The sequence below is a fragment of the Callorhinus ursinus genome, unplaced genomic scaffold (genome assembly GCF_003265705.2).
Source record: "Callorhinus ursinus isolate GAN/ISIS: 27379988/994484 unplaced genomic scaffold, GSC_fseal_2.0 scaffold87, whole genome shotgun sequence".
Lineage (NCBI taxonomy): Eukaryota > Metazoa > Chordata > Mammalia > Carnivora > Otariidae > Callorhinus > Callorhinus ursinus.
This window is the reverse complement of record NW_027397149.1, coordinates 2295017-2320672: the sequence shown is the minus strand read 5'-3', so window position 1 is coordinate 2320672 and position 25656 is coordinate 2295017. Positions and strand designations below refer to the sequence as shown.

The 25656-nt window shown below is 54.2% G+C and overlaps 1 protein-coding gene across 1 annotated transcript in view; it reads right to left on the bottom strand.

The window, feature by feature from the left end:
* GTF3C1 (general transcription factor IIIC subunit 1) overlaps positions 1-25656 on the bottom strand; it is a 71409-nt gene that overhangs the window by 2665 nt on the left and 43088 nt on the right. The window contains exons 16-34 of the mRNA XM_025853781.2: positions 25361-25506; positions 24586-24683; positions 23959-24055; positions 23669-23846; positions 20809-20950; positions 20308-20443; positions 19804-19885; positions 19481-19669; positions 17441-17598; positions 15430-15572; positions 13560-13641; positions 13189-13301; positions 11138-11200; positions 10195-10288; positions 6416-6588; positions 4398-4685; positions 3193-3452; positions 2114-2394; positions 560-1079 (exon numbers count right to left, since the gene is read on the bottom strand). Of these exons, the coding sequence (XP_025709566.1) occupies positions 560-1079; positions 2114-2394; positions 3193-3452; positions 4398-4685; positions 6416-6588; positions 10195-10288; positions 11138-11200; positions 13189-13301; positions 13560-13641; positions 15430-15572; positions 17441-17598; positions 19481-19669; positions 19804-19885; positions 20308-20443; positions 20809-20950; positions 23669-23846; positions 23959-24055; positions 24586-24683; positions 25361-25506 (3243 nt within the window). The remainder of the gene's footprint in view (positions 1-559; positions 1080-2113; positions 2395-3192; positions 3453-4397; positions 4686-6415; positions 6589-10194; positions 10289-11137; positions 11201-13188; positions 13302-13559; positions 13642-15429; positions 15573-17440; positions 17599-19480; positions 19670-19803; positions 19886-20307; positions 20444-20808; positions 20951-23668; positions 23847-23958; positions 24056-24585; positions 24684-25360; positions 25507-25656) is intronic.

The window sequence follows — 25656 nt, the reverse complement described above, 5'->3', positions numbered from 1 at the left end:
CAAACTGGGCTGGGCCACGGTGTGCAAGTGTGTGTGTGTATAGGGGGGGTGTTCAGGGCCCTGAGGAACCCCCACGAGGGGAGGCAAGTGAGCATCTTATCTTCCACCCAGGAGCCCCGACCACAGAGCGTGTGCATAACCCCTTAAGGCAAAAACAGCCCCAAGGAAACAAAGACGCCAGCATTGAGCACAGGCGAGAGCATCTCCCCACAGGAGGGGAAGCCGGCAGGTTTCTGTCCCTGCACGTCTGCCAATCCCGACAGGAGGTGCGACGCCCCCCGCTCCTGCCACTGCGCCCTCACGCGGGACACCTCAGCCAACAATGCCTTCCAGGACCACCCTCCTGTCACACACTGGTCATTCACAGACCTGCTCAGGAGCCCCTGAAGCCCTCTAGTGGAAACAGTAAGTGGAAACAGGCAAGACCTTTCCCCCTCAAGGCTGAGGCTAGAAAAAGCTGGGGTTCCCCGTCTCAGGGAAGGTGTGGGGGACACTCAGCCCAGGACAGAGGATGGGCAGTTGGGGGAAGGTGGGGTGGGGGACCAGGTTTGTTCGGTACCTCTGGGGTCTTCAGATCCTTCTGGAAGCTGGGCCTGACAGCTCAGCTGCTCCTCCTGGTCCTCCTGCCCGGCCTCCGGTGCTCCTGGGGGAGGCTCCTTCACACCTGTGTCTCCGGGAACTGGTGGCAGAGCAGGTGCCGGGGGCTCTGGCTCTTCTTCTGCTCTGGGGCTGGGGACCCAGCGCACATCCTGGAGCGTGGGCCTCTTGGCAGGGGGTTTCTGGGTACTCTCGGAGTCGGTCTCCCTGCCCTGACAGGCCATGTGACTGCTCGTCCAGCTAGCACGCCTCTTGGTGCTCCGGGGGCCCTGGGAGGGTGGTGCCTGCCTCCCCGAGGGGCTGTCCTCGCTGGCAGGCCCGTCTTGGGGTCTGGCCTGGAGGTCTTCTCTTGGAGGGTACGCATCCTCCTCTCTGCCTTTCAGCCGCACCGAGTGCAGGAGCCAGGGCTGGGCAGAGGCCATGGCCACCAGGCGAGTGGTGTTGCCACCAACTTCCAGGACCTGGTGGTGCTCCAGGAGGTCCTAGGAAAAGCAGGAGGCACACTGGGTCTGTGCGGGATCCTCACGGTGCATCTGAGCGTCCCGAGCAAATGGCAAACCCAGCTCCGTCAGGACAGATGACTCGAGGGTGAGGTCTGGCTTCCAGCCCAAGGCGGGCGCCAGCTGGCCATGCAGCCCCGGGGCAGCCCTTTTCCCCCTCTAGGCTTGGGGCAAACTTCTTAGAACCGAAGCTGCCGTGAAAGTGTCCTCCCAGGGAATTCAACACCCCGAGGGCTATCAAGTTCCACAAAAGCCATGATTGTTCCCACACGAATGACAGTAACTCCTCTCGTCCTTATACCAAGCCCTGCCTGAAAGGTCCGTGTTCTGAACGAGGCACTGCACCCGACACTATTGTCTTTCTTTTCATTCCTAGCTTAAAATCCCACAAGTCAGGATTCAAGAAATTTGCCCCAGTCCACATCCTGGAACCAAGACTCATACCCAGGTCATGCAGGTCTGGGCAGGGTTTGCTGTAAGCCCTTGTCACCTGGGCCACAGGGAGCATGGGTTATATGAACAAGGAGACACCATGTGAACAGTTGTCATGACCCTGCTCTCATGTCCTGCACTCACGAACACCTGCTTCCAACTACAGACCAGGCACATCAGGGCCAGACAGGTCCCAAGGCACTTGATTTAAAAGGTCCATCTGTTAATACGTTCTTTGGGCTCAAGGGTCCCTGATGAAAATGGACCCAGGCAGGTACAGCGGGGAGTCCTGTGGGGCCAGGGGCAGGATATCCAGGAGCTGTGGGCCCTCTGAGCAGAGATGGCTCTACTTGGCTCCATCCCGCTGTGCTGAAGAGACGGGACCCAGGGTGCCCAACCTTCTAACATTCCAGAGAAGCTGGGTTTTAGGCAAAATCTCCCATTTTTAATCTTGGCAACTAATTTAATCTTTGAAAAAATTACACTACGTGCCCCAAGCCAAGTCCTTCCTCCACGGCGTGCATGTGGCCGGTGAGTGGTACCTTCTCCATCGGCTACCCCACGTTACTTAGAGCACGGCTCACCTGGATGTAGTCTGCGAAGGTCCTGGTGCGCTCGGCGTCTGTCCGTTCAAAAGCAGAGAACCATCTGCTCAGCTCCACTCTGTCCACCCCAAAGCACCCTGTGGCCGCAATGACCCCGTGGACCTCCAAGACGGCACACACGTCTCCCGGCTCATACCCGCACAGCTCCACCTGGTGGACAAACTCCTCCAGGCTGCAGGCAGCCCCCTGGTTCTTGATCAGCCTGGTGAAGCTGTCAGGGAGGCAGGATATGCCCACGGGTAGCTCTTCCAGAGAAGGGACTGTGAAGACGAGACGAGGAGAACCCGAATCAGCCCAGCCCAGAGCCCCAACACCTACTCACCGCCCCCCAAATAGGGAGGGGTCACCTTCTGGGTGGACGGAGTGTGGGCCTGGTGGTCGGGATGCGCCCCTGGGGCCAGGATGAAGGGCAGGAAGGTGGGGCTGGGGTCTGAGAATGGCAGCCCCAGAGCTCTGGAGGGGGTCCTCAACTTGGGCTGCCCGGGGCCCTGCCTTCCTGGTGCTCCTGTGTTCACTGCTCCTCAGACCCCGGGGGATGCCCTGGGACCCCTCCCGGAACTACCACGTGAGCTTCCACGAGCCGGGGGCTGCTGTGCGCGGCTTCCTGGAAAAGCTGGTTCCACCAAGACCACGGGCACAGGTTCTGCCTGAGCCAAACTCCAGACAGAGCACAGAACACCAACTGGGGTTTCGAAACCGAAAGTGAACACCATGCACCCCGATAGGTGAAGGGGAAGCAAGAAAGGGGTGGGAAGGGGCCCGGATAGTCTCATTTTACGTAGAGGAAGAAGAGACTGCCTCAAATTCAGGGTATGGGAAAGCAAGGTTTTAAGCAAGGTATTTAAAGTTTCAGAGGTGACGCAAAAAGGGCTAAAAAGAGTGTAGAAATTGGAAACAACGGAGATGTAGATGATGGATGTAAGCCGAGGACTCCTTTTTCAAAGCAAGCGGTCAAAAGTGATCCTTCAAAAGTCTGTGGAAGCGTGTACTTCCGAGCCCTGGAGGGCACCAGCAGCACTGAGCAGGCCAGCACCCCGTGTCGGCGGGCAAACACTCACCGGTGGGCCAGAGCCGGGTGGGTGCGGCCGTGTGGCGCAGGCGGAACGTCACCTGGCAGGAGTTCACCACGATGCTGTCGTTGGGGTTGAGGTTGCGGGTGCTGACGATGCCGGGCGCGCAGTAGCCCCGCATCAGCAGGTAGTTGGTGTGGGAGGCCTGGCGGGCTTTCACCTCGATGGCCCGGCGCTTGCTCCCGGAGCCTTCGTCCAAGTCTTCCTCCTCGTCGTCATCCTCGTCTAAGCCCCCGTCCTTCCCCAGACTAGGAGAAGAACACGGACCTGGGTGACAGGGCACAGGCCCAGCGTGTCTGCTGGCCCGGCCCTGTGGTGGCGGAGGGCCAGCTCCCTCACAGAGCAGCCCCCTCAGCGGGGCCGCCATGCTCCGGCCTCAGCAATGGCCTGTGGTCGCTACAGAGCCCCCCCACCGAGTCTGGCTGTGAAGGGAAGCGTTGCCGCTCCAGATTCATCTCCTCTGACCACCTCCCCACACTCCTCGCTCACCGCTGTTCACATACCAGTGCCTTTGCAAGGGCTCTTCCTTCTGCTGGAAACCTTTCCAGTTTCTGTCCCCAAACTGCCTGCTTTTCCACTAAATCCCAGCTTAGCTATTAGGCCCTCAAAGACCTCTGCCAGAGCCACACCTTGACAGGTCCCTCTCTTTGGCACAGCCAAGCCACCCCCCCCCCCCCCCCCCCGCCACTGCACTTGGAGGCACCAGCACGAGGCAGTGGACTGGACACAGTGCTGAAGTCCCTAGTTCCTAGTCCCCAGATCTGAGGTCCCGTCCCAGGGAGCTCCCTGCCGCCCTGCTGACATCTGCCATCTCATGTGCCAGATGCCACACAGGGCCAGACATGACGCGCACAGATTCAGCATGTGTTGGTGGAATGCACAAAGACCAGGAGGGGCGCCTGGGTGGCTCCGTCGGTTAAGTGTCTGCCTTCGGCTCAGGTCATGATCTCAGGGTCCTGGGATCGAGCCCCACATCGGGCTCCCTGCTCGGGGGGTGTCTGCTTCTCCCTCTGCCTCTGCCTCTCCCCCTGCTTGTGTGCGTGTGCGCGCTCTCTCTCAAATAAATAAATAAAAGCTTAAAAAAAGAAGACCAGATGACGGAGCAAATAAAACCGTGGACACCACGGTGCCTGAGGACCCCAGGTGCGCTCAGAGCGGCGTGCATGGGGTGTCTGCTGCACCTCCGCCCTTACCTCTTCATGACCTCGTTCTCCACCATGGAGCTGTCCACCACGACAATCTGCTCCGGGATCCGGACATCCACAGAAATGAGGCCCAAAGAGAAAAGGGTCAGGGCAGCCACACAGTGTCCCCCAGGGCTGTCCAGAGAAAATGCCACCAGGTGGCTTGTAGACTTGTGATTATCCTGGTCTTTGAAGGAAAAATTATCGGGCTGGTCCAACTTGCCAGCAGCCAGGATTGTGTTGAAGAACTGGAACGATTCCGTGCAGACGGTGCTTGGAAATCGCCATGTAAAAATCCTGCTTGGACAAAAAGGAGGTAAGGTCCAAACTGAGGACGCAGTGTTGGAGGCCTCCATGTGGATGGGCTACGGGCCCTTAAGATCTTTGCGTTCAAAACTGACCACACCAGCTTCCCCCCCACCCCCCCGAAACCCTCTTTTCTACCTCGAATGGAGGTGCCACATTTCAAGCTAACTGCCTATGCCTTCCCTGCTCACCTAAGCACCTTCCCGGAGGGCCGTGTCTTTGCATCTAACCTAATATTCTACGCCTCGCAAGCATTCACTATGAACAGGCGCCAAACTGGGGAAGACGAATGCACTTCTTGTGACGATCATCTTTACCCCAGGCAAACCCCGAACCCGTGCAGAGACGACAGGACACGTGTATCCATGTCACTGTCTCTGTGAGGTGACCGCAGAGTCAAGCCCTGGCCTCTGTCTGAAAGCGTGCCTTCCCACAACCCGTAACGGGGGCCTAGGTCCCAGGGAGGGATCCAGAAGGTCTTCAGGATGCAAACGCTGCCCTTGGCTCACAGACAAAAATGCCGTGGTGCAGAAATAGTCAAGAAGTAGCTCAGCATCCCATGGAAAACAGTATGGAGGTCCCTCAAAAAGTTGAAAATAGAGCTACCCTACGATCCAGCAATTGCACTACTGGGTATTTACCCCAAAGATACAAATGTAGGGATCCGAAGGGGTGCGTGCACCCCAATGTTTAGAGCACCAATGTCCACAATAGCCAAACTGTGGAAAGAGCCACGATGTCCATCGACAGATGAATGGATAAAGAAGAAGTGGTATATATACACAATGGAATATTATGCAGCTATCAAAAGGAATGAGATCTTGCCATTTGCAACCACGTGGATGGAACTGGAGGGTGTTATGCTGAGTGAAATAAGTCAATCAGAGAAAGACATGTATCATATGACCTCACTGACATGAGGAATTCTTAATCTCAGGAAACAAACTGAGGGTTGCTGGAGTGGTGGGGGGGTGGGAGGGATAGGGTGGCTGGGTGATGGACATTGGGGAGGGTATGTGCTACGGTGAGCGCTGTGAAGTGTGCAAGACTGTTGAATCACAGATCTGTACCTCTGAAACAAATAATGCAACATATGTTAAGAAAAGAAAAAAGAAAAAAAGAGCGGAAGAAGAAGAATGAAGGGGAGTAAGGAGAGACGAACCATGAGAGACGATGGACTCTGAAAAACAAACCGAGGGTTCTAGACGGGAGGGCAGTGGGGTAATGGGTTAGCCTGGTGATGGGTATTAAAGAGGGCACGTTCTGCGTGGAGCACTGGGTGTTATGTACAAACAATGAATCATGGAACACTACATCAAAAACTAATGATGTAATGTATGGTGATTAACATAACAATAAAATTAAAAAAAAAAAAAAAAAGCAGCAGCAGCAGCAGCTCAGCATCCCAGACTACAGCTCGGACAGCTGAGGGGCTACAGAGTGCATCTGGAAGATATGGGATGGCTTCAAACTGAACACGCAGCTCAGTGTGGCTCTGAGCTGTGAGAATGGCCAATGAGGCCTGACCAGGATGCCGTGCCTTTCACTGCGCTCATGAATACCTTACTCATTTCTCATTTAAGATTTTTCCAGAAGCTGCACGCCCTCTGAGGAAGAAGGACGCCCCGCTCCTTCTGCTCCCACGAGCTGCTCTTTGCAGAGGTGTGGCACAGCCTCTGACCTGGGCCCCGCCTTGCCCCAGCCCCAGCTGGAGGGCTCACCTGTAGTAGGTCTGGGACAGCTGGTAGGACATGGGCACGAAGGGCAGAGCCCGGTTCTTCTTGGGGCCCAGCATGTGGTTGACGCGGCGCCGGTTGACCAAGCTCCTTTTCTGGCACTCCATGAAGGCCTTCACGAGGATGTGGTCTTTATACTCTCGGTACAGGCGGAAAGTCTGCAACACAGCAAGGCCGTGGGTGAGCAAGGCTCTCCAGCAGCTGGGGGGGGGGGGAGCAGAATGCAGGGGTGCACAGAAGTGGGAGCCCATCACGTGTGCTGGAGGGACTGATACGGGGCCGAGGGGCCGGGAAGCTGGAGCAGACTCCTGGGGATGCGGGGCGGGAAAGCCTGCAGGAAGCTAGCAATCCGATGTCAACTTTCACCGCTATCAGAGAGAGGGACACCCCAGAGGACAGGCAGCTGGGACAAAGGATGGCTGTGCACCCCACGCCTATGTCTTGGGATACAAGGTCATGGGAGTCAACGCAGAACCACCTCTGATACCACTCGCTTCCCCAGCCTTCGCCCAGCCCATCAGTAGATGCGGCTGGCCGTGCCCACATAAACCATTCCCAGACACCAGGGCTTGACGCCGTCTACACCGTCACTCCTCACAGCGGGCTCTGGCTAACTGCTCTCCCTGCCTCCGCCTGTGCCGCCTGCTCCCAGCCCCTGGCCGTCTGCCACGCAGCCACAGCAAGCCCCGTGTGCCTGCATCAGACCACACGCGGCTTCCCCCTGCAGAGGCAACACCCAGTCCTCCCTACACCTGACAAGGACTCCCGGGGGTGCGACCCTGCCCACACCACTCCTGCCTCCCCGGCCTTCCTGCTTTTCCTCAGAGAGCCTTCCCACTGTGTTTTAGCCTGGCATTTGCAGCTCCCATTTCTTGGACAGCATCTCCCCCACCCCAAATTTTTGCAAGGCTGACTCCTCAACACCCAGCTTTCAGTTCAAATATGTCCCCTCAAGAAGCAAATCCTTCTCCTTCTTGCTCCTCTACAGTCAGCTATTATAGAAACAACGCTCTCCACCTGAAATGTCCTCATTCGCTTACTCATTGTCTCTCTCCCCCACCAGAAAGGAAGTCCCACAGAAGCACAGATTCAGTGGTCTGCTGCTGCCACGGCAGCGCCTGCCACCGGGTGACCAGCATGGGGAAAATGTGGCTCCTGCTGGCCACGCCATCCCGGCTCCGTGGCTCAGATTCGGACCCGGCCCAGAGGAAAAGCAGCCCCAAGGCCTGCAGGGCCAGCAGAGCCCCAGTGACTCCCGTTTCTGAAAAGCACTGGCTCAACCAGCCAGCCCAACAGCAAGTGTCTAGCATATGCCAGACCACAGGAAAGTTCCTGCCAGACCCGTCTCCTGAAAAGCACTGGCCAGGCAAACGTGTGGTCACGGCCTGAGAATTTTAGGCTTGGGAGGTTCTCTGCTGCGTTGGGCCCGGATCCATGAGGGGCAGAGAAGACGGAGGCTCGTGGACTTCGAGGGATCCTCTGAGGCCACACCGCTGGGCAGGCCTGGGACCAATAACAGAACAAGGCCTTGTCCTCGAGTCCAGTGACCTCACCACTGCGCCACTGCAGAAGGACAGGGGATCGGGAGCCAAAGCGGTGGTCAGATGGGGTGCTGGGGCAGCACGGGGTGTTCTCCTGGAACCGGAGGGGGGTCTGCGCACACACTGGGCCTTGTCAGTCTTGAGGCCCGCACACCACCCTCGATTTCTCTAGACAGAGCTTCCACGTCAGCTGTGGTTCACAGGCCCGGCGGGGGGAGTGTGCGGGGAGCACCGCCCAGGGCAGAAGGCAAGGGGCTGGAGAGCGGCCAGGAAACCATCGTTCCTGCCCACTGGGCGAGTGCAAGCTGGGATGCAGCTTCTCCTGGAAAGTCTGGTGTCTTCAGCTCTTCGTATGAAGACGACGACAAAGGGGGCTGCTGGTGTGGCGCAGGAGCGCTCTGACCACATACAGGGAGGGAGGGAGGGTGGTCCAGCCCACCAGACTTCCACCCACTGCCCTGCACTGCACCTCCCGGAAACCTGGGGCTGCAGGGAGCCGAGTAGGATCCTACGCATGGCCCCTGGCCTTGTCCCTGCTGGCCTTCCGGTGCTCAGTGCCAGGTGGGGTCGGCGGGGGGGGATCACGAAAGCAGCCCCCTGCCTCCTGCGGTGGCCCAGGTGCTCTCTCATGTAACTTCCCACACCCCTGGGGGTCAAGGAGAGGGACGAGAGCCCGGACACCACCTGGAAACGGAACCAGAGGAATGACAAGCAGCAACATGATGCAGGGGACAGGCCCCGGCTGGGATGCAGGGACCTGGCTTTTGCCATTAACTTTGGGGCTGGGCTTTCTCACGGGATGGGCAGTTGGACTAACTCCCGAGGTCCTGTCCAGCTCGAATCCCTTCTGGGCAGCACAGCCAAGAGGTTCCTCCACAGCCACAGGTGAAGTCGGAAATTGGGATTTTATGGGCAATGTTGGTAGTACATTTAAACAATTTTTTTTTTCTTTTTAAACAAGCTCGGATCCAGTAAGATAGAGCCAGGGGCCAGACTGGGGGCTGTCTCTGTGGGACTTCTGCCCCACCCCACCCTATTCCAGTCTTGTTCTCTGGCACATTCAGGCTCACATGAGGCTTTTGGCACGGAGGAGGGGGCGAGGCCCCACGACCAGCCTCCCACTTGGAAACACACACTTCATGTGAGTAAACAGGGTTCAAGGGCTCCGTGGCACCAAGGGTAGCAAGAACGGGATGACTGGGGACCCTCCTACTAGACTGTCCCAGATGTCACTGCTGGACAAGCAACTGCACCTCATGGTGACAAATTCAAAGAAGAGACATGAACACTGAGTCTTGGGTCTGCAGGGGCCTGGCCACTGCTGTACAAGGACTGTGGTCACACCTGGCCACGAGTTTTCCCTCAATCATTCCATTTCCCCCAATCTTCCTCACCTCCCTTGTGGCCAAAGTAACAAGCACCACCTGGAGAATGTGGACAGTGCCCCAGCTGGGTCGTCTACACCCCGCATCAGAGTCCTGGGGACCAGCAGCATTCTTGCCAGGCCTCTGGGGGTGGGGGGGCCCAGGGCCCACGTGCTGACCAGTGTGGTCATTAAGAACAAGGGAGGTACGGCTCCGGTGAGGGGGGCGGCACAGGCCCTCCTCAGCACCTCCCTGCTGGGGCCCTGGAGCCACAGTCTCAGGTCTGACGGAGAGTGTGTTGTGAGATCTCGGGCATTTACTTCTTCGTGCCTTTGAAATGCAGGTCTCTGTGTTCGCAAACCGAGTGCTAAGCCCCGCACCTCCCCAGGCTCAGGACGGGATCCACTGAGAACTGCCTTCTTCCCTCCCACCCTCGCTCAGCCAGGACAGAGCAGCATTACGTTCCCGGGAGAGAGATAAGCCCACAGAAAGGCCGCTTTCCCGCTCGGGGATCTCTAGCCACCTCGCCATTCTGAATTCTGCTTGGAGAAGAGAAGTTGCACAGGTCAGTAGCTCCCTCAGCTCTCTGTCATGGCTCGCTTCCTCTTCAGCCTCATTTTCTGCATTAACATTCGACTCAAAACCTCAGCCCGGGAGGGAGTTTAGAAGTCACTGGATCCTGCCCCCACACTTGGAAGATGAAAGAAGGGGGCACAGGAGTCTCAGGGGAACTCGCCCCCCCCCCCCAAGACTGCATAGTTGAGAAGAGAATGAGCGAGGGCCTCACTCAGCTCCCACCTCTGATAGCCCGAGCCCCACAGCGCGGCTGCGAAGCTGTCGCCGGGTCCCCGCCACCCACCTGAAATGACCGGCAGGACTCCATTTGGCTGTCCGAGAGGGCCAGTGTGCTCTGGACCAGGTTTTGGAGCACCAGGAAGTGGATATCATCCATGCTGAAAGACAGCGGGCAGGAGGGCACAGCACGTGAGGCTGTGGGCCACGGGCACTGCTCAGTCTGGGCAGATGCAGTTTTTATTTAGAAAAAGTGATCCCACAAAAGTGACCCAAATGCCAAAACTATTCATAAACCAAAACAAAACAAGTGGTGGTTTTTAAGCCTTACTAACTGGTCAACTTTTGCAGGGAGAGACGTTTCCACTTAGTGGGTAAGGGGTGCCGTACCCTGGGAAGGGGTTTACGTGACAACTGACAAATGTAGTTAGCGCTGAGATTTTTTCAGCCTATCTATGAGATCAAAAATTGCATGCCCTATCTATGTATCTATCTCCCTACCTGCCTATCAGATCAAGAGTTCATGCTCTACTGATTGACCCAGCCATGTGCCCCATTTTCCTCTAATCTTAAACAATTTTTTCTCCAAAGAAGCTTCTCACTGAAATACAGAGCTAAAATCAAATTGAATATTGGTTTTCCAACATGGGAAAAAACCAGCTTTTCTAGCCAGAGCTTTGTGTGGAAAGCTCATGGGCCTGGAACTCAAATCCCTTCCTCAATCCGCCTTGAGGCTAGGACACTGATTCATGAGGCTAGGGTCGGCAAGTTTCTCCCGGAAAGGGCTGGGTAATAAAGATTTCGGGGTCTCTGTCATAGCCACTCAACCCTGATGCTACAGGATAGAAGCAGCAGACAGCACATGGGCCAGGTGTGGCTGTGTTCTAACACAACTTTATTTTCAAAGACAGGGGGGCAGGCTAGATCTGACCCTGGGTGGCCCCCGGCTAGGCCACCGGCAGCCCGATCGAGCAGCTGAGGGAAAGGCACTTTGGTCAATCGGTGCTTACGTATTCAGTTCATCCTCTTTCCTTGTTGGATCCTTTTCGTCTCCAATCGCCAAAACTCGGTATCTGAGTAGGGAACGAGAGACAAGCGTATCAGTGGAACACGGCTGACCTTCACCAACCGAGCGGCTTGCTCAACATGCCATTTACTGGCTGAAGTGTTGGAGGAAATGTGAAACTCATTAAAATTCAAACATGTACGTGTCAGTTACAATGAGAACATACCACGTTCTGCTCACCAAATGAGCGTGTTGTTAAAATGAGGGTTGAGGAAATGAGGAATGTTCATTTTACTGACAATTATCAAACATCACGGGAAAGTGTTTATTGGCAGAGAGCCACTGTTAATTGTTAAGGGAAAGGGATCTAAAATCGTGGGCCCGTTATGATTACAAACAAGCATAAGAAAGACGCCTGGAACAAAATACCCAACAAAGAGAGTACTTGTATTAGGTAGCAGATTATTTCCCCATCTGTGTTTTTGAGCTTCAAGTAATGCTGCTTCCTTGTGTTCCTACCAAGCAAATAAATACAAGAAGAGAAGTCCAATGCGCTAGCCATCACACTACACAGCCAGGCAAAAAAATATAAGAAATCGCAAAACTCACTTTTTAAGAAATATAGCTATTTATCTGTAAGACATTTCTTTGGTTTCTATGATCCCAAAGTCAAAATTCATCCTGGTAACAGTAAATTCTTGAAATTTAGTAATAAGAAGTACCTTTTCAGAAACTGGACTATTTTCAAAGTTGTTGGATCCATTTCCTTTTTTGCCTGGCCTGCCAGGATGCTCAAGATCAAATTTAGTGTTAAAACTGTTACAACTGGATGGGACTTCTTTTCTCCAGATGGTTCATGAACTCTCCTTTAAAATAATCTTTAACTGTATTTTTCTTTTTCTTTTTCTAAAGATTTTATTTATTTTTTTGACAGAGAGAGAGACAGCAAGAGAGGGAACACAAGCAGTGGGAGTGGGGGAGGGAGAAGCAGGCTTCTTGCTGAGCGGAGAGCCCGACGTGGGGCTCGATCCCAGGACCCTGGGATCATGACCTGAGCTGAAGGCAGACACTTAACGACTGAGCCACCCAGGCTCCCCTTAACTGTATTTTTCTATAACTAAAAGTTGCCCCCATAAAATTACTGAAAATAAGTGGGGTTATAAATTACAAATAGGTAAACGGGGGTCATTTGAAGCACTTTTAAAATTTAATATAACCCATGCCATTTGGGAGTTCTGGGGAACAGTCTGCTACAAAAACAAACACAAAACACAAAAACAGTAACAGGTGTCAACTCCGCAAAGGACTACAAATCACAACCTAGGCCTGGCATACGCGGGCATGACGTAAATTATTTGTTGGTTGAATCAAAGAACGAGATCTCCAACTGACGTTCAGGGAGCTAGCTACAACTGTATCATACGGTTTCCAAATAGGAACGGATCAACGACCGTCACCTCTATAGGAAGAGATTCAGAAAAAAATCCAGTGGCCAGAGGGACCGTCTTGATGAGGGTGGCAAGAAGGGACTCACATTTGGATTAAGCAGTAGAAACAGGCCTGGCTCGCAGAACTCTAGATTTTAACATTTCACGGGTTCTATGCTCAAAGCCAAGTATGTTCTCTGCAGGTGCCCACTGGTTGAGCCGGAAAGGGCTGGGATGCTGGAGTCAGACCCACCGTGGAAGTTTAAATCCTGGCCCTGCGGCTCACAAGCACCGTGGCCTTGAGTGAGCTACTTCTAGCTTGGTTTCTGCATAAGTCAAACGAGCAATCTTGGCAAAAGCATACTAACCACTTGCGAGGCTTGGATTAGGTCAGCAGCAGGGCCTCCATGGGAGAAGGAAAGGGGGCACCGGTGGGGTGCTACGGATGGCCGGGGTCTCCTGTTTTCAAGTTGCCCATGAGACGGGGCGAGGTGGTTCAGAGTCAAGGACACGGCAGGCTTAGCTGCGAGGCCATGGAAGTGCTGACCAAGGGAGAGGCCTGTGACCAGGCACGACGTTTCCTCTTGCCCCACAAGAATCACACAGAAACTTCCCCGAAGAACCTCACCTGGCAAACAGGTCCTGGAGCGTGTCTGGGATTTCAAGGTTAGGATTCTTTAGAGCCGAACTGAACTTCTCTTTGAGCTTCTCCACAAATTCTTTAAACTCATTGGCACAAACCTTTCAACGTGGGAGAACGAGACGTTAAGCCCTTTCTCGCCCTGAAGGGAGGTTTTGCTGACACATCAAGGAAAATCTCGTAACAAACTCCCAGAGCAGCGACCTCCCAGAACTGACGAGCTGATCTCCCAGATGCTCAGGAACAACGTCCGTATTTGCAAAGCCGGCAGAGGTGCTGTGGGACCCGGAGGACCAGACAGGAACCTACACCCCCCTGCCTTCCGGGCAGGCCGAGCCCAGTGACCACACAGGGCCTACCTTTGGGTCTTCGTAGTCACATTTTCGATTCATGAAATCTCCAACAAGTGCCTTGTCCTGGTACACCTCAGCGAGGCAAACCCTGCAAGGACAGAGGACAAACGTGAGGTCTGGCATTGTAATGATGTCTGTGTTCAGAACCATCGGGAAGGCTCCTGTTCTAACACGTCTGGCCTTGGCTAACTACAAGGTATGATTTACTTATACATCTGCTGGGTGACTGCAGCTCTTAACAAGGAAGGATTTGGGGTCAACCAACCCTGATTCAAGTCAGGCCTGCTGTTGCTCAGGCTTCACCCCTATGGCTTCTCTGAGCTTCCCTCTGCCACACGTAAACTGAGAACAGCGACTCCCGCCTGCCTACCCCCACGGGCATCTGGCCAGGACCAAACGAGATGCCTATGTGGAAGTGTACTATAAATTTTAAACTATCATCCAGGCCCTGGTGTTCGCTATTAGTCAAAAGCACTAACTGTCCACTGCAGACATCTTTGTCTCTCCGTGACGGAAAGAGAGCCTGACTTGGCCAAAAAGAAATGGAGGGAAAGGCAACAGGTGTTTGCAGGGCTCCTAGCAGCCGGGCACTTGCACCTTCATAAAGAGCTTGCAAGATAGAGACCGTCATTCCATTCGAGAGCTCGGTGAGGCGTAGGGGCCCCCAAGGTCACACGTCTGCCAAGGGCTGGGGCGCGTGGGCCAGGGGTGGCTACAGTTGATAGTATTGCCCTGCTCACAGGTGAGGGAGCCAGTGGCTACATGCCGTGTGCTAGGTCCGGCAGCTCCAGGCCACAGCCCCCTCGTGTTCCGTCCCCCGGCTGCAGCTGCAGGACACAAGGAAGAGCCTCAGGCAGGGGCCAGGAAGCCCAAGTCCCAGAACTCACTCCACTGCCAACGCCCTGTCACCCTGGCCAACCTGCATCCTCTCTCCGGGCCCGTTTCCACTCTGAAAGAATGGGAGTTTGGGGCAGGTGACCAGAGCCCTTTGCGAGAGAAAAGTCTAAGATTCTATGCACAGGGGCCAGCGGCTCCCCCCAGGAAGGCCCCTCACTATGTCTAACCCACTGGCCCCTGCAGACATCTGGAGACATGTTTGGCTGCCACGGCTGGGGGTGGGGCGCTAGTGGCATCTAGCTGGTAGAGGCCGGGGCCGCCGCTAAACAGCCTAAAATGCACCGGACAGCCCCATCACAAAGAATTATCTGACCCCAAATAGTGCTGAGGTTGAGAAACCCTGGCTGCAGTTTTCTCCACAATCCAGGGCTGGACTGTTCTTCTCTACAACCTGGCTAATGGCAGGTGGCCCAAGGCTCAGAATCCAGCCAGAGCCAAGCTCTCCTACTGACCCATGGCATGAACAACCAGTTGGTGGAAGCGGTCCTTCCCAACCCTGCCATGTTTCCTCCTGGCCCCACTCTCATGCTGGCAGCAATACCTGGGCCCCTCGGCATCCCACTCGGATGCTCTCTGGCCCTCTCCACTCAGGCCCGTGCCTGTGGGGGGCAGGGGGGGGAGGCTGTCAGGAGGCTGACAGGGCGGGCGATGGCACTGTGCCCTGGCTGGGTGAGAAAGAGGTGGGCGCAGAGGAAATATATTCAGTAGGCCACCTAGCCTGGATGGCCCGTGTTTTCCTGGGTAGCAAAGCAGAACAGCACCTACTTCCCAAGGCTGGCCTAAAGTCCACATGATACTGGATAGGTGGAAGGGCCCAGAAGCAGGCCCGGCCCTTGAAAAATCACGGACCCCAACACTGGGACAAGCTGTTGGTGTGCCAGTGGACAGCTCTTAAGCAAACGGGATGAGAGAAGAGTAACGAACTGAAAGCATGGGAGTAACCTTGGCCTGAAGTTATGAAAGTTCAAATGAGGCTTACTTATAGTTCAGATAAGCTTGTGGGTTTTTGACTATGTAGCGAGCTCTTCGTCCAACTGAGTGAGATGTTTTATCCAGAGACTCTTCAAAGGTAGCGTGCAAAATGTCCCGCACAACCTGCCAAGGGACGAAGGGGCCCTTCACCTGGAGCAAACACAAGCCAAGATGGAAAGTGAGTATCCTCAGAGCCCACGCTCTAGGTTCTTAACGTAAAGGAGCAGGGAGGGTATGTTCTGTGCTGCCTCTTTCTGCAGCGGATACCCCAAACTATGAGATTTACAGAGGACCGACTATGTGCCTGGCACCAGTGAGGTGCTGGGTGAAGAATAAGCCTAAGTCCTCAATGTTCATTGGGAGAGAGTGTCTTCTGGCAAGTAACAGGTGCTCAGAGGGTGTCGGGTTAATACTGTCTGGAGGAGCAATATGTTAGGGAAGGTTAGGAGTACATCACTGTATTTAGATGGTTCTAAAGGTTTAAGTTCATGTTATGTGTGCTCAGAAACATTCTGCACATCAGTAGAAACAGAAGCACTGAAGGAGTTTCATCAGAGACTCAGGAGAACATCTCGGCCAAAACATGCAGGAAGGCAGAGCCCAGACAGGGAAGGCGGCTTGCTGACAAGGTTATTTTCCAACAGCCCCCAGCATGAGGCAGCCCAAGAATCTGGTGTCAATTTAAGCAGGGGAGTGGAGGCTCTGCTGGCCCCTCCAGCTACATGGAAGGTGGGCGGCGGGAGGCACCTCCCTCCCATCAGTGTTGCGATGAAAAGCCATTGCAGAGGCAAAGGACAGATATTAGGGACAGCGACACGTCACCTCCAGCTTGTTTCTGGGAGAAGAGATTGGGCTGGTATTTAGGAGGGAAGGGGGGGGATGTTAAAGAACATCTTGGAAAAGTGGTCAAGAAAAGGGATCCAATGAGCCTGCAGGCAGAGGGCACCCAGGGCTGCACCTCTCGGCCGGCATGCTTGAGGACAGGGTACACAAACTGGGCTCGGAGGGAGCTGCCGTTCCCACGCTACCCAGCGGCGTTACGACCTAGAAGGGGCCCTGCACTAGAAGGTGGCAGAGCCCATTCTCCGGTGGCTTCGGTGAACCAGCTCGATTGGACATTTGCCTACCTCGATGCTCCCTATGCCTTGCTGCAAACTCAGAAGATCCCAACAGCACAAAGTGGCAGGAACAGACAGCCTAGGAGTCAGTGAGGCTGCTCTGGGGAACAGGGTGAGGAGCTGAACTCCCGCTTGGGCCTCGGGACCTTCTTGGAGGTGGTGACATCAGAGGAAAGAGGAAGAATCTGCTACCCGGGAAGCGAGTTCCTCCCCAGCCGCCGGGGTTCAGGGACACGGCCCGGGAGGACACGTGAGTGTGGGGGATAGTGGCATGGAAGGCGTGGAGCCAGGCCGAGGCTGCCATCACCATTCCACACTGATTTAGTACCCAGCGACCAAGCGAGCACCGTGCAGTAGGCACCACGCAGTAGGCACCACGCTGGGGGCTGTAGCTACAAAAACAAATGAGAGTCTCCCTGCCTTGTGAGGTGCAGCCGTGCCAATGGGCCAAGAAGGACCAGCAGCAAAAACAGCATGAAAAGTCTATGTCCAAGGGGCACAGCAAGAACACGGTCATTACTTCCAATTGGCAGGATCACTGAGGCCTTTCCAGAAATGATAGCGGTTAGGAGAAATAGAGAGGGGAGTTTTCCAGGCAGATGAGGGAGGGAAAAGGGGAGCAGAAAGTGTCAGACCCCTGGTGAAGAGGGAGAGAACAACCCTGGGCCGCCTAGCCTGCAGGCAGACAAAGATTTGTGTGTTAGCTCAAGGCTAGAGAGAAATGTGCAAAAATGGGAGCATTCATTTGTAGGATTCTGGGCAATGTTCTCCCTGGTGGCCAAGCAAAACAGACGAGAGGAGTGCCCTGGGGGCCACATGGGAAAAGGGCTCCCTGCGGGAGGGGAAGCCATGCCACAGGCTGCAAGCCGGGAAGGAGCAGGGGCCCGGGGGGCTGAATACCTTGGTGTTGAGGACATTGCTGGCGATCCGGCACAGCATGAGCAACCCATCCTCCTGCATGGACCAGGTGACACGCAGCCGGGTCATCCTCTGCAGGGCGCTCTGGTCGGCCTCATCGTGGTAACGCAGGCTCCTGTTCTTCTCTTGGGGGGACTCTTCTGAGAATACCAAGGGGAGAAGAGAGGGAGCCTCTAACAACTGGTTTGGAGCTGTCACTCTGGAGAGGGAAGGGTCCCTACTCAGCTAGTGAGATCTGAGGGTAGGAGTCATCAGAATCACGCTGTGTCGGAAGCCAGATACACTCACCACAAAAGACTCAGGCCTCGATATATATATATACATATATATATATATATATATATGTATATATGTATATAAACACACACATACAGAGAGAAAGATAATTTTTTTTCTTTCTTTTTACTCCTTTTATCATTTCTCTTTGGTCAAATTTCATGGTGACAGGCTGGGCGGCCTGAATGCAGCCTCCTGTTATCTACCAATCTCCCATTCTTCCCACTGTGGTGCTAGGTAAGGCCCCCCCGCCCATTCTCCTGTGCGGTGACCTCAGAGATGTTGTGTGAACTCTGGGGCACCGTGGGGACAACAAGGCACATCCTACACGGCTGCCTTGAGGATTGAGCCAGATTGGGTATAAAACACCCCATACGGTTGCCAACATTATGGGAATATTGACTGCGTGCCAAGCACCGGTTTAAGCTTTTGTATAACAACGCGTAATTAAAATACTACTTTGCAGACTGCATGGGTGGCGCAGTCAGTTGAGCATCTGACTCTTGGTTTTGGCTCAGGTCATGATCTCGGGGTTGTGGGATCAAGCCCCTCATTGGGCTCTAAGTTTGGCGTGGACTCTGCTTGGGATTCTCTCCCTTTCCTCTCCCTCTGCCCCTCTCCCCTCTTCGAATGTGCTCTCTTGCTCGCTCTCTCTCTAAAATGAATAGAATCTTTAAAAAAAAAAAAATTCTACTTTGCACCAGCCCTAAAAGAAGGCAGTTATAATCCCCATTTTGTAGCTGAGAAATCTGAAACACAGTGAGATACAGAGATTTGCCCCAAGTCACACAGCCTAGCCATTAGTAGACACAGGATCTGAACCGTGAGCTCTTACCCACTAGGTTTTTTTCAACATCTCCTCCCCAGGGCAGTTTCACAAGGTAAACACCATATGCTACTGCCAATTCCAAAAGACTGTTTGTTTAGGAAGTTTTTCCAAATTAAGGCAGAAGAAAAGTAGGGCGAGAACATTTGGGATTCCAAGGGACACCATCACCGTATTTTGCTTTGTGATGAATTCAGGTCTTTGTGAGCCAAACTGATCTCACGCATATCTGGATAGGCTGCGCCGATGAGGCCTTTCCAACGGACACAAGGCAACTTGTTATGAACGCCAGCCAAAGAAACCACTGAAAACAGGTTCCTGTTTAAACATTTGGTTCTTGTCTGTAAGCGCTACAGCTATCAGATCGTTGTTACAACACACAGACCACTTCAAGGATGTAAAGTGGTCGAAGCAGCACACCGGTCTCCTCGCTGTCCAAGATTCCAAAACACGCCTCAGGGGTTCCTGAGATTGGAAGAGATTCTGCAGGCCTGAACGACTCCCCCCTTTCCTCTAATTTACAAACACAACATGACTTTGGACTTTGGCCTGATTAACATGATGCAGATATTAAAAGCCAAACCAAAAGAATAATAGGATTTGGGCTGTGATGAGGATTTCTGCTAAAGACTTTTCAGTTTTCTCAGTTGAGATGAAGTTAGAAAATTGAAGCAAGGGGGCTTACTGAGAAGGCGCTCTATAACACAAAGACAGAAAAAACACATCAGGAGCCCGCGGATCTGTCTGCCAGCTCGACGTGGGGAATAAATCGGCAACCACGCAGTTAGCCCCCCAGACGGTGGGCAAACAGAACCCCGAGTCTGAGGGCAAAGCTCACCCTGGCCGCAGAGACACGACTGCCTCTCTGGGCCAGAATGTACAAAGACAAGGCCCACACATACAAGCGATCATCATGAAACCTTTTTTCTTTCTCTTGATCTTCTTTCCGGGGTCTCTCTTCAGCCGTTTCCGCTTCTGGCTCCTTCCACCCCTCACTCTACGGTTCCTGTCCAGCATGGGCTCCCGGTCAATCTCGAACTCCTCTTCCTGGTCAGCGGACAGCTCAGCTCCCACTCTGGCTTCCCCCCAGATATTCAACCTGCCACTGCCTAGAAATAAGCACAGGAGGTGAGCATCTCAGGATGAGCCCCGTGAGGGCCAGAAGACGAACGGAACGTGCCGTAGCCATGTGGCCTGAGCTGGCCCCACGTCTGTTTCTGGGGTGAACTCCCCGCACACGTACCTCCAGCACCGAGTGGCAACGGGCGCTTGGACAGAAACGTCTGGAGCCTCACCATGAGCCCGTTTTCAGAAGCAGTGTTCTCCTAAAAGGCAAGTGCATCACTGGAATCAAGTGGGGGCTTCCCTGAATTCCCAGGGGCCCAGGGCATCAAATGTACAGAGGTGTTCAGGTTTCTGCCGAGAGGCCGGGGGCAGTTGGGCTGCTCTAGGGCTGGGCTGCTGCTGTGCACTCCCTCATGTCTGACATCTCACGGATTTTCTGTTCCTTCTTTAAAAAGGAATACCGGTCCACATCACAGAATCAGTTAGAACCCACTGAAAAAACATAGGCCAGGCCAGACTGATATACCTACCATATATACGGAAATTAATACTTGAGCCTCTGGTCAACTTTGTTTTACCAGTTCAGAAACAGGAGTGAGGGGGAGGGTAGCTTGGGCAGCTCCCGGCCGGGGGTGGGGGTGGGGGTGGGGGGCCCACCCCGCCCCGCCCCCCAGAAGCCCACCTTCTTGGCCTTGCTGATGATGTAGCTGGTCCAGATCCAGTTGCGCTTTAGGTGCCCGTAGAAACTGGAATCGAGCCCAGCGGCTCCCAGCCCATCCCCGGGGATCGAGCCTTCATCCACAACCTCACGGCTCCCCCTGAGAGGCAGGAAGTAAACAGACAGAGCCCCTCTTGGGAACTGAACAGAGAGCCTGTGCCATGGCTGAGGGTCTTTTTTCTAACTAACTTTTACCTTTTTTGGTGCTACCCAACAGAAGCAAAGCACTTGTCAAAAACCCCCAGTATTTATGTAAAATTCCCAATTTTTAAATTTTGGCAACTGATTTTTTTTTTTTTTTTTTGTAACAATATGGCCCACAGCCACCCATTTGTGCCTCTGCCCCAGAGTCTGGGGCACTCCTGGCCTGACATGTGGAGCCAGACATGGCGGGGCTGGAGCCCTTGGGACGAGAAGTGCTGGGGCCTTGCACTTGGGGCCAGTGTGTGCGGGGCAGGGACGCACGTGGTGTACTCCATCATGGCGCACTTGCGCTCCAGGTTGTGCTTGTCAATGGCGCTTTCCTGCTCCTTCTGCAGACTGCCCTCCTCATCAAGGCCCTGATCCTGGGCGCTGTTCTTACGGACACGCGGGTAGCGCACCACACCTAGGAAACGAAACATGAGCTTCCCTGACGACAGTGTGCTGCTGCAGTTTGGGGCGGCCAGGGCGCATGGCTGGGGGCGAGAGAAAGATTCCCTTCCCGTGACTCTGCTCCCGACCAGCACACGGGCTCTGAAACTGGGAGAACCTCTTCGTACAAATGCCTCATCATCGATGTCAGAGGGTTCAACACTGATGGGTGAACCCGAGTGAAGGATTTGTACTCTGGCTGACCTCTGTTAAGCAGGGAAGGCAAGTCGGCAACAGAAGAACCCAAAAGGGGTAGGGAATTGGGAGCAGAGGGGTCCTGGGGCTTCCTTCCTTGGGGGAAGCGTGTGGAGCTGGGGTGCCAGCCGAGAGGGAGCAGTGGCTGAGGAGTCGGGACCAGCAGGGATCTGGACAGATAGCTCAGTGCGGCGTCAGCTTCCCTGGGCCCAGTGGGCGCCGGGAGGCAGCCAGATGTTTCCTGCATGCCCAAGAGGTACATTAACATAGCTGAGCAATCACGTGTCGTTAATCCACAGTAAAGAAAACCGTGTTTCTTCCAAGAAAATATAAACTACTACACTAAATTGTTGCTTGAGTCAGGCAAAGGAAGGTTACGGTGATTTGCAGGGTACCAACGACAGTCTTCTAACACACTCGATGGCAGACCTGGGTCTGGGTGGGGGCCAAGGGGCAGTGGTGAGAGCCCATGCCCCACACCTCTCAGCGGGTGTTTATGTAAGACACCGTGTTCCAGCGTGGCTTCAGCCCATAAGGTGGTGGTGCTGCTGTTCCCAGCTCAAAAATGTAGAGGCAAAACTCAAAGAGGGCTTCGGGGGGCCCAAGGTCATGCATTTGAATGGCCGGTTGAACCTAGGAGGACTTAAGGCCATGCTGTGCGTTCGAAATGCAGATGTAGGTCATCCCCAGGCCTGCTGAATCCAAAGCTCTGGACAGAGCCCAGGAATCCTCATTTCAGCAGGCTCCCCAGGTGCTTCCAGTACACACCCGTGCTCAGTGCGCCCCTGCTCTAAAGGATGTTCACATCCTATTATATGGTGCTTTTCCCTCAGTCCTCGGGCCAGAACCTCCTTGAATGTTCGGTGAACAAAGGGACAATTGATGCATGATTAATGGACTCTAAGCCTCCCCACTTTCTGCTCATGAACACTAAAAAGGATGGAAACTCACCAATTGTCAAGCCTCAACAACTCTGGTGCAAATAACATACTGGTTCACAAATTTTTAACTGGGTATATAAAATGCAGGGGAATTAGGGCACTCTAAAAATCTGAAATGGTAAAAGCCTAGCTCACTGAATGCCAGAGAACACCATGAAACACACAGTTCTAAATGGGTCCTGTCTGGACCCATTACATTAAAGGTTCTAAATACAGGGGCTCATTACCCTGCCAGCACTAAACAATTCTACCAAATAAATGTGGGACTCCTGCTTTGCAAAAAGCAAAGTGTACTACTGATCTTTTGGCTCTGTGACAGGAGGAAGGGACGAGGGCTCCTTCCCAGGTGCGGACTGGACATGACATCCCTTCCTCCTTGAAGTGGCAGTAGACACCAGATGGAATCTGGCTTAGAGGACAGAGCACTGATCTATGGCCTCCATAAACCCTCCATCTAGTCAATCAACATTTATGGGATGTCGACTGTGTACCGAGCACTTTAAGACACCAGAGGATGGAAGTCAAATTTCCTGGGCCTGAGGAATCCCCAGAAGGAAATCAGAAGACAGTATAAAGGTGCTGGAAAGGCCTTCTCGAAGAGGCGATGCTTGGCACAGGCGTGGCCACTGCCAGGTGGACACAGGTCAGGGGACATTCCAGGGACAGGAAGACAACACAAGCGAAGGCCTTATCCCCGAACCCAACTCAACCGACCTGCTGGCCAAATCTGCTCAGATCTTCCTCCAAAATATCTCCCCCGCCACCCCCCCAAAACCTCCCAACAAACAAAAACAAAAACACCCCACAAAATACCTCCCAAGCTGCCCCCCTCCTCCACGGTCACCAGTGGACAGCTCTGTCTTAGAGAAGCGTCACAGCCCTGCTTCTGCTCTTGGCCCCTCAGTCCGTTCCCCCACCCAGCAGGCAGGGCGAACTTCTCCCTGCTCTTCGGATAGAGCCTGTACCAAGTCCTGCAAGGCCCCCAGCACTCAGACGACCCCCCTACTGCTCCTCCACTGGCAGCTGCTGCCGCACCCCCCCCAACACCAGCCCCTTCTGTTTCTGCAACACTGGCCATGCCCGTGCCCCTGCCTATGGGGCTCTCGCCCAGCTCTGGGCTTGGCTGGCTCCGCTCAGTGCCCGCCCTTCAGAAAGGCTGCTCCCAACCACCCCAGCAGCTCGCCCTCCACGCACGCCCCTGTACGCTTCCTCTGCAGCACGGGGCCCACTCGGGATCTGAAGTGAAGGCAGGCACAGCTGTGTCCTTGCTCACGGGCAGGCCCAAGAGATGACAGACACAAGGTGTTTGGCAAATACCTCCTGAATACGTGAGTAAGGAATAAGCAGAGTGGCCTAGATGAAATGGGTGTAGGGGGTCTGGGAGCCCCCCATTCATAGCCCACTGCCCCCCTTTCTAAGGGAGCCCCAAGGACACTCTAGGTCTCTGGGGAGCAGTCTGAAAGCCAGCAGCCACTTCTAGTGTCTTCTTGCCCGAAACCCCTGTGATGGCACAGAAAGCAGGCAGAGCGCTGGGGTCCCGCCCAGACAGACGGTACCTAAAGGGGTGTTGAGACAGACGCACTGCAGATCAAACCAGTAGTTCTCCACATCCTGCATGGAGTTCAGGATGTACAGGCGCCTTTCGAAGGGCCGGCTGCTATGGGCCAGGTTGTAATGTGGGTCACAGATGGTGGTGTCAACGATGACCGCGTTCTTCTTCAAGAAGATGAAGACCTAGAGACCCGTGGACAGGGCGAAGAAAGAACCTCAGACCATGGTCAGGTCAGCTGTCTGGAAACTGCTCAGCCATCAGGACCCCGTTCATTCGGGCATTAAGAGACATTACCTGATCTTTATCCTGAAACTTTTCCGTGGGGCCAAACTGTAGCAGCCCCATGTGGCACAGCCTCTGAAGGTTCTCTACCACAGAAAAAATGTAACGTCTGGAAAACAGAGGGGAGTGGGGGTTCCAATCACCACATGATCAGCTGTGGTCAGAGGGTTTGCGTCTGGGCTGACGGATGCGACTTGCTCGTGGCTCCCCCTTCTACCTCGTGGGTCCTGGAGGACTGGCCTCAGGCCGGCCCTGGATGGAGACCCAGATTCTGCCCCTTCCCAACACCCAAGCCAGGGCAATGGAGCATCGAGCCTACATGGGAGATTGACTTAGAAAGTACAAGCAGCAAAAGGGGAAAACGATCCCGATACTTGCAGGAGACTTTTAACTTTTAAGGAGACTTGCAGGTTCTTTTAACCTTGGAATTCAGTAATAAAATTTACCCCCCTGCACCTCTCATTTGCCTATGTTTTATCCACAAGGCTCATAGGGCTGCTGAATTAACGAGAACCCCATGTCTTCGCAACCTGGAAGGCAGAACCCTTTCCTCTTCCTGGTGAATGATCATTCAGAGCCCTAACTTCAGGGAGCCTGCCAGGACCCTCGGCCAGTCTGTGTCCATTCCAGGGACCTCACCTCTTGTACAGAAGCTGCTGCCGGACGGGCCTGGGCAGAAAGCGGATCAGCGTGTGCTTCTTCAGAGGGTCGTTCAGAAACTCCTCAAGGTCATCTACCTAAGAGATCATTTTCAGGATCAGCTCACCCTCAAAGCCAGGGTCAATTTCAAGAATCATGAGACACAAGCACCACTCCTTTCTGGACAGTGGTCTCTCTGAACCCATTTTCTCCTTTTTCTGTATTTACCAAATTTCTAAAAAACATACTTTGTTATAATTATTTGTGTCTTTCAATCTATCTGACTGAGCTAACATAAGAACAAGTCTTTGAAGTATTCCCCTTGACCCACCAGGCAATCATCCATCCACCCAGTCATTTAGCCATCTCCATCCATCCTGTCTATCCTCCCTCCCTGCCCTTCCACCCACCCCCCCAATCTGTCTATCCACCCATCCATCCCACCATCTTTTTCCTTCCTTCCTTCCTTCCTTCCTTGCACCCACCCAACCGTCTACCATTCATCCATCTATCTATCCTTCCATCTTCCCTCCCTCCCTCCCACCTTCCTTCCATCCATCCATCCACGCACCCACCCACCCACCCTTCCATCCATCCACGCACCCACCCTTCCTTCCTTCCATCCACGCACCCACCCACCCACCCTTCCTTCCACCCATCCATGCATCCAGACAACCGCAAGTCTGAAGTGTTTTCCCTTGGTTGGGTGAATGTAGGTTCTCTGGCCTAGGGCTGAGGGACCAGCCCCCACAAGAGCCCCGGGAGTCATCAGTACCTTGTAACTGACTTGCACAATCTGAACAAAGATGGAGAGGGGCAGGCAGAGGAGAATGTCACTGACGAGAGCCCAGCCGAAGCCAAAGTCCTTGTGGACTGGGATGGGAGGGACGTAGCGTTTCCATGAGGCTTCATCCACATATACTAGGAGAGAATCAGAGTCAGTGCTACAGGCAGGGTCCAAGTCACAATGGTGCTGTGGTATCATCCCAGCAGGTCCTGACTCCCTCTCACCACAAACTCGGGCAAAACCCTACTCGTCAGGCAGGAGGCCCACGGGTTCAGGAAGTCTGG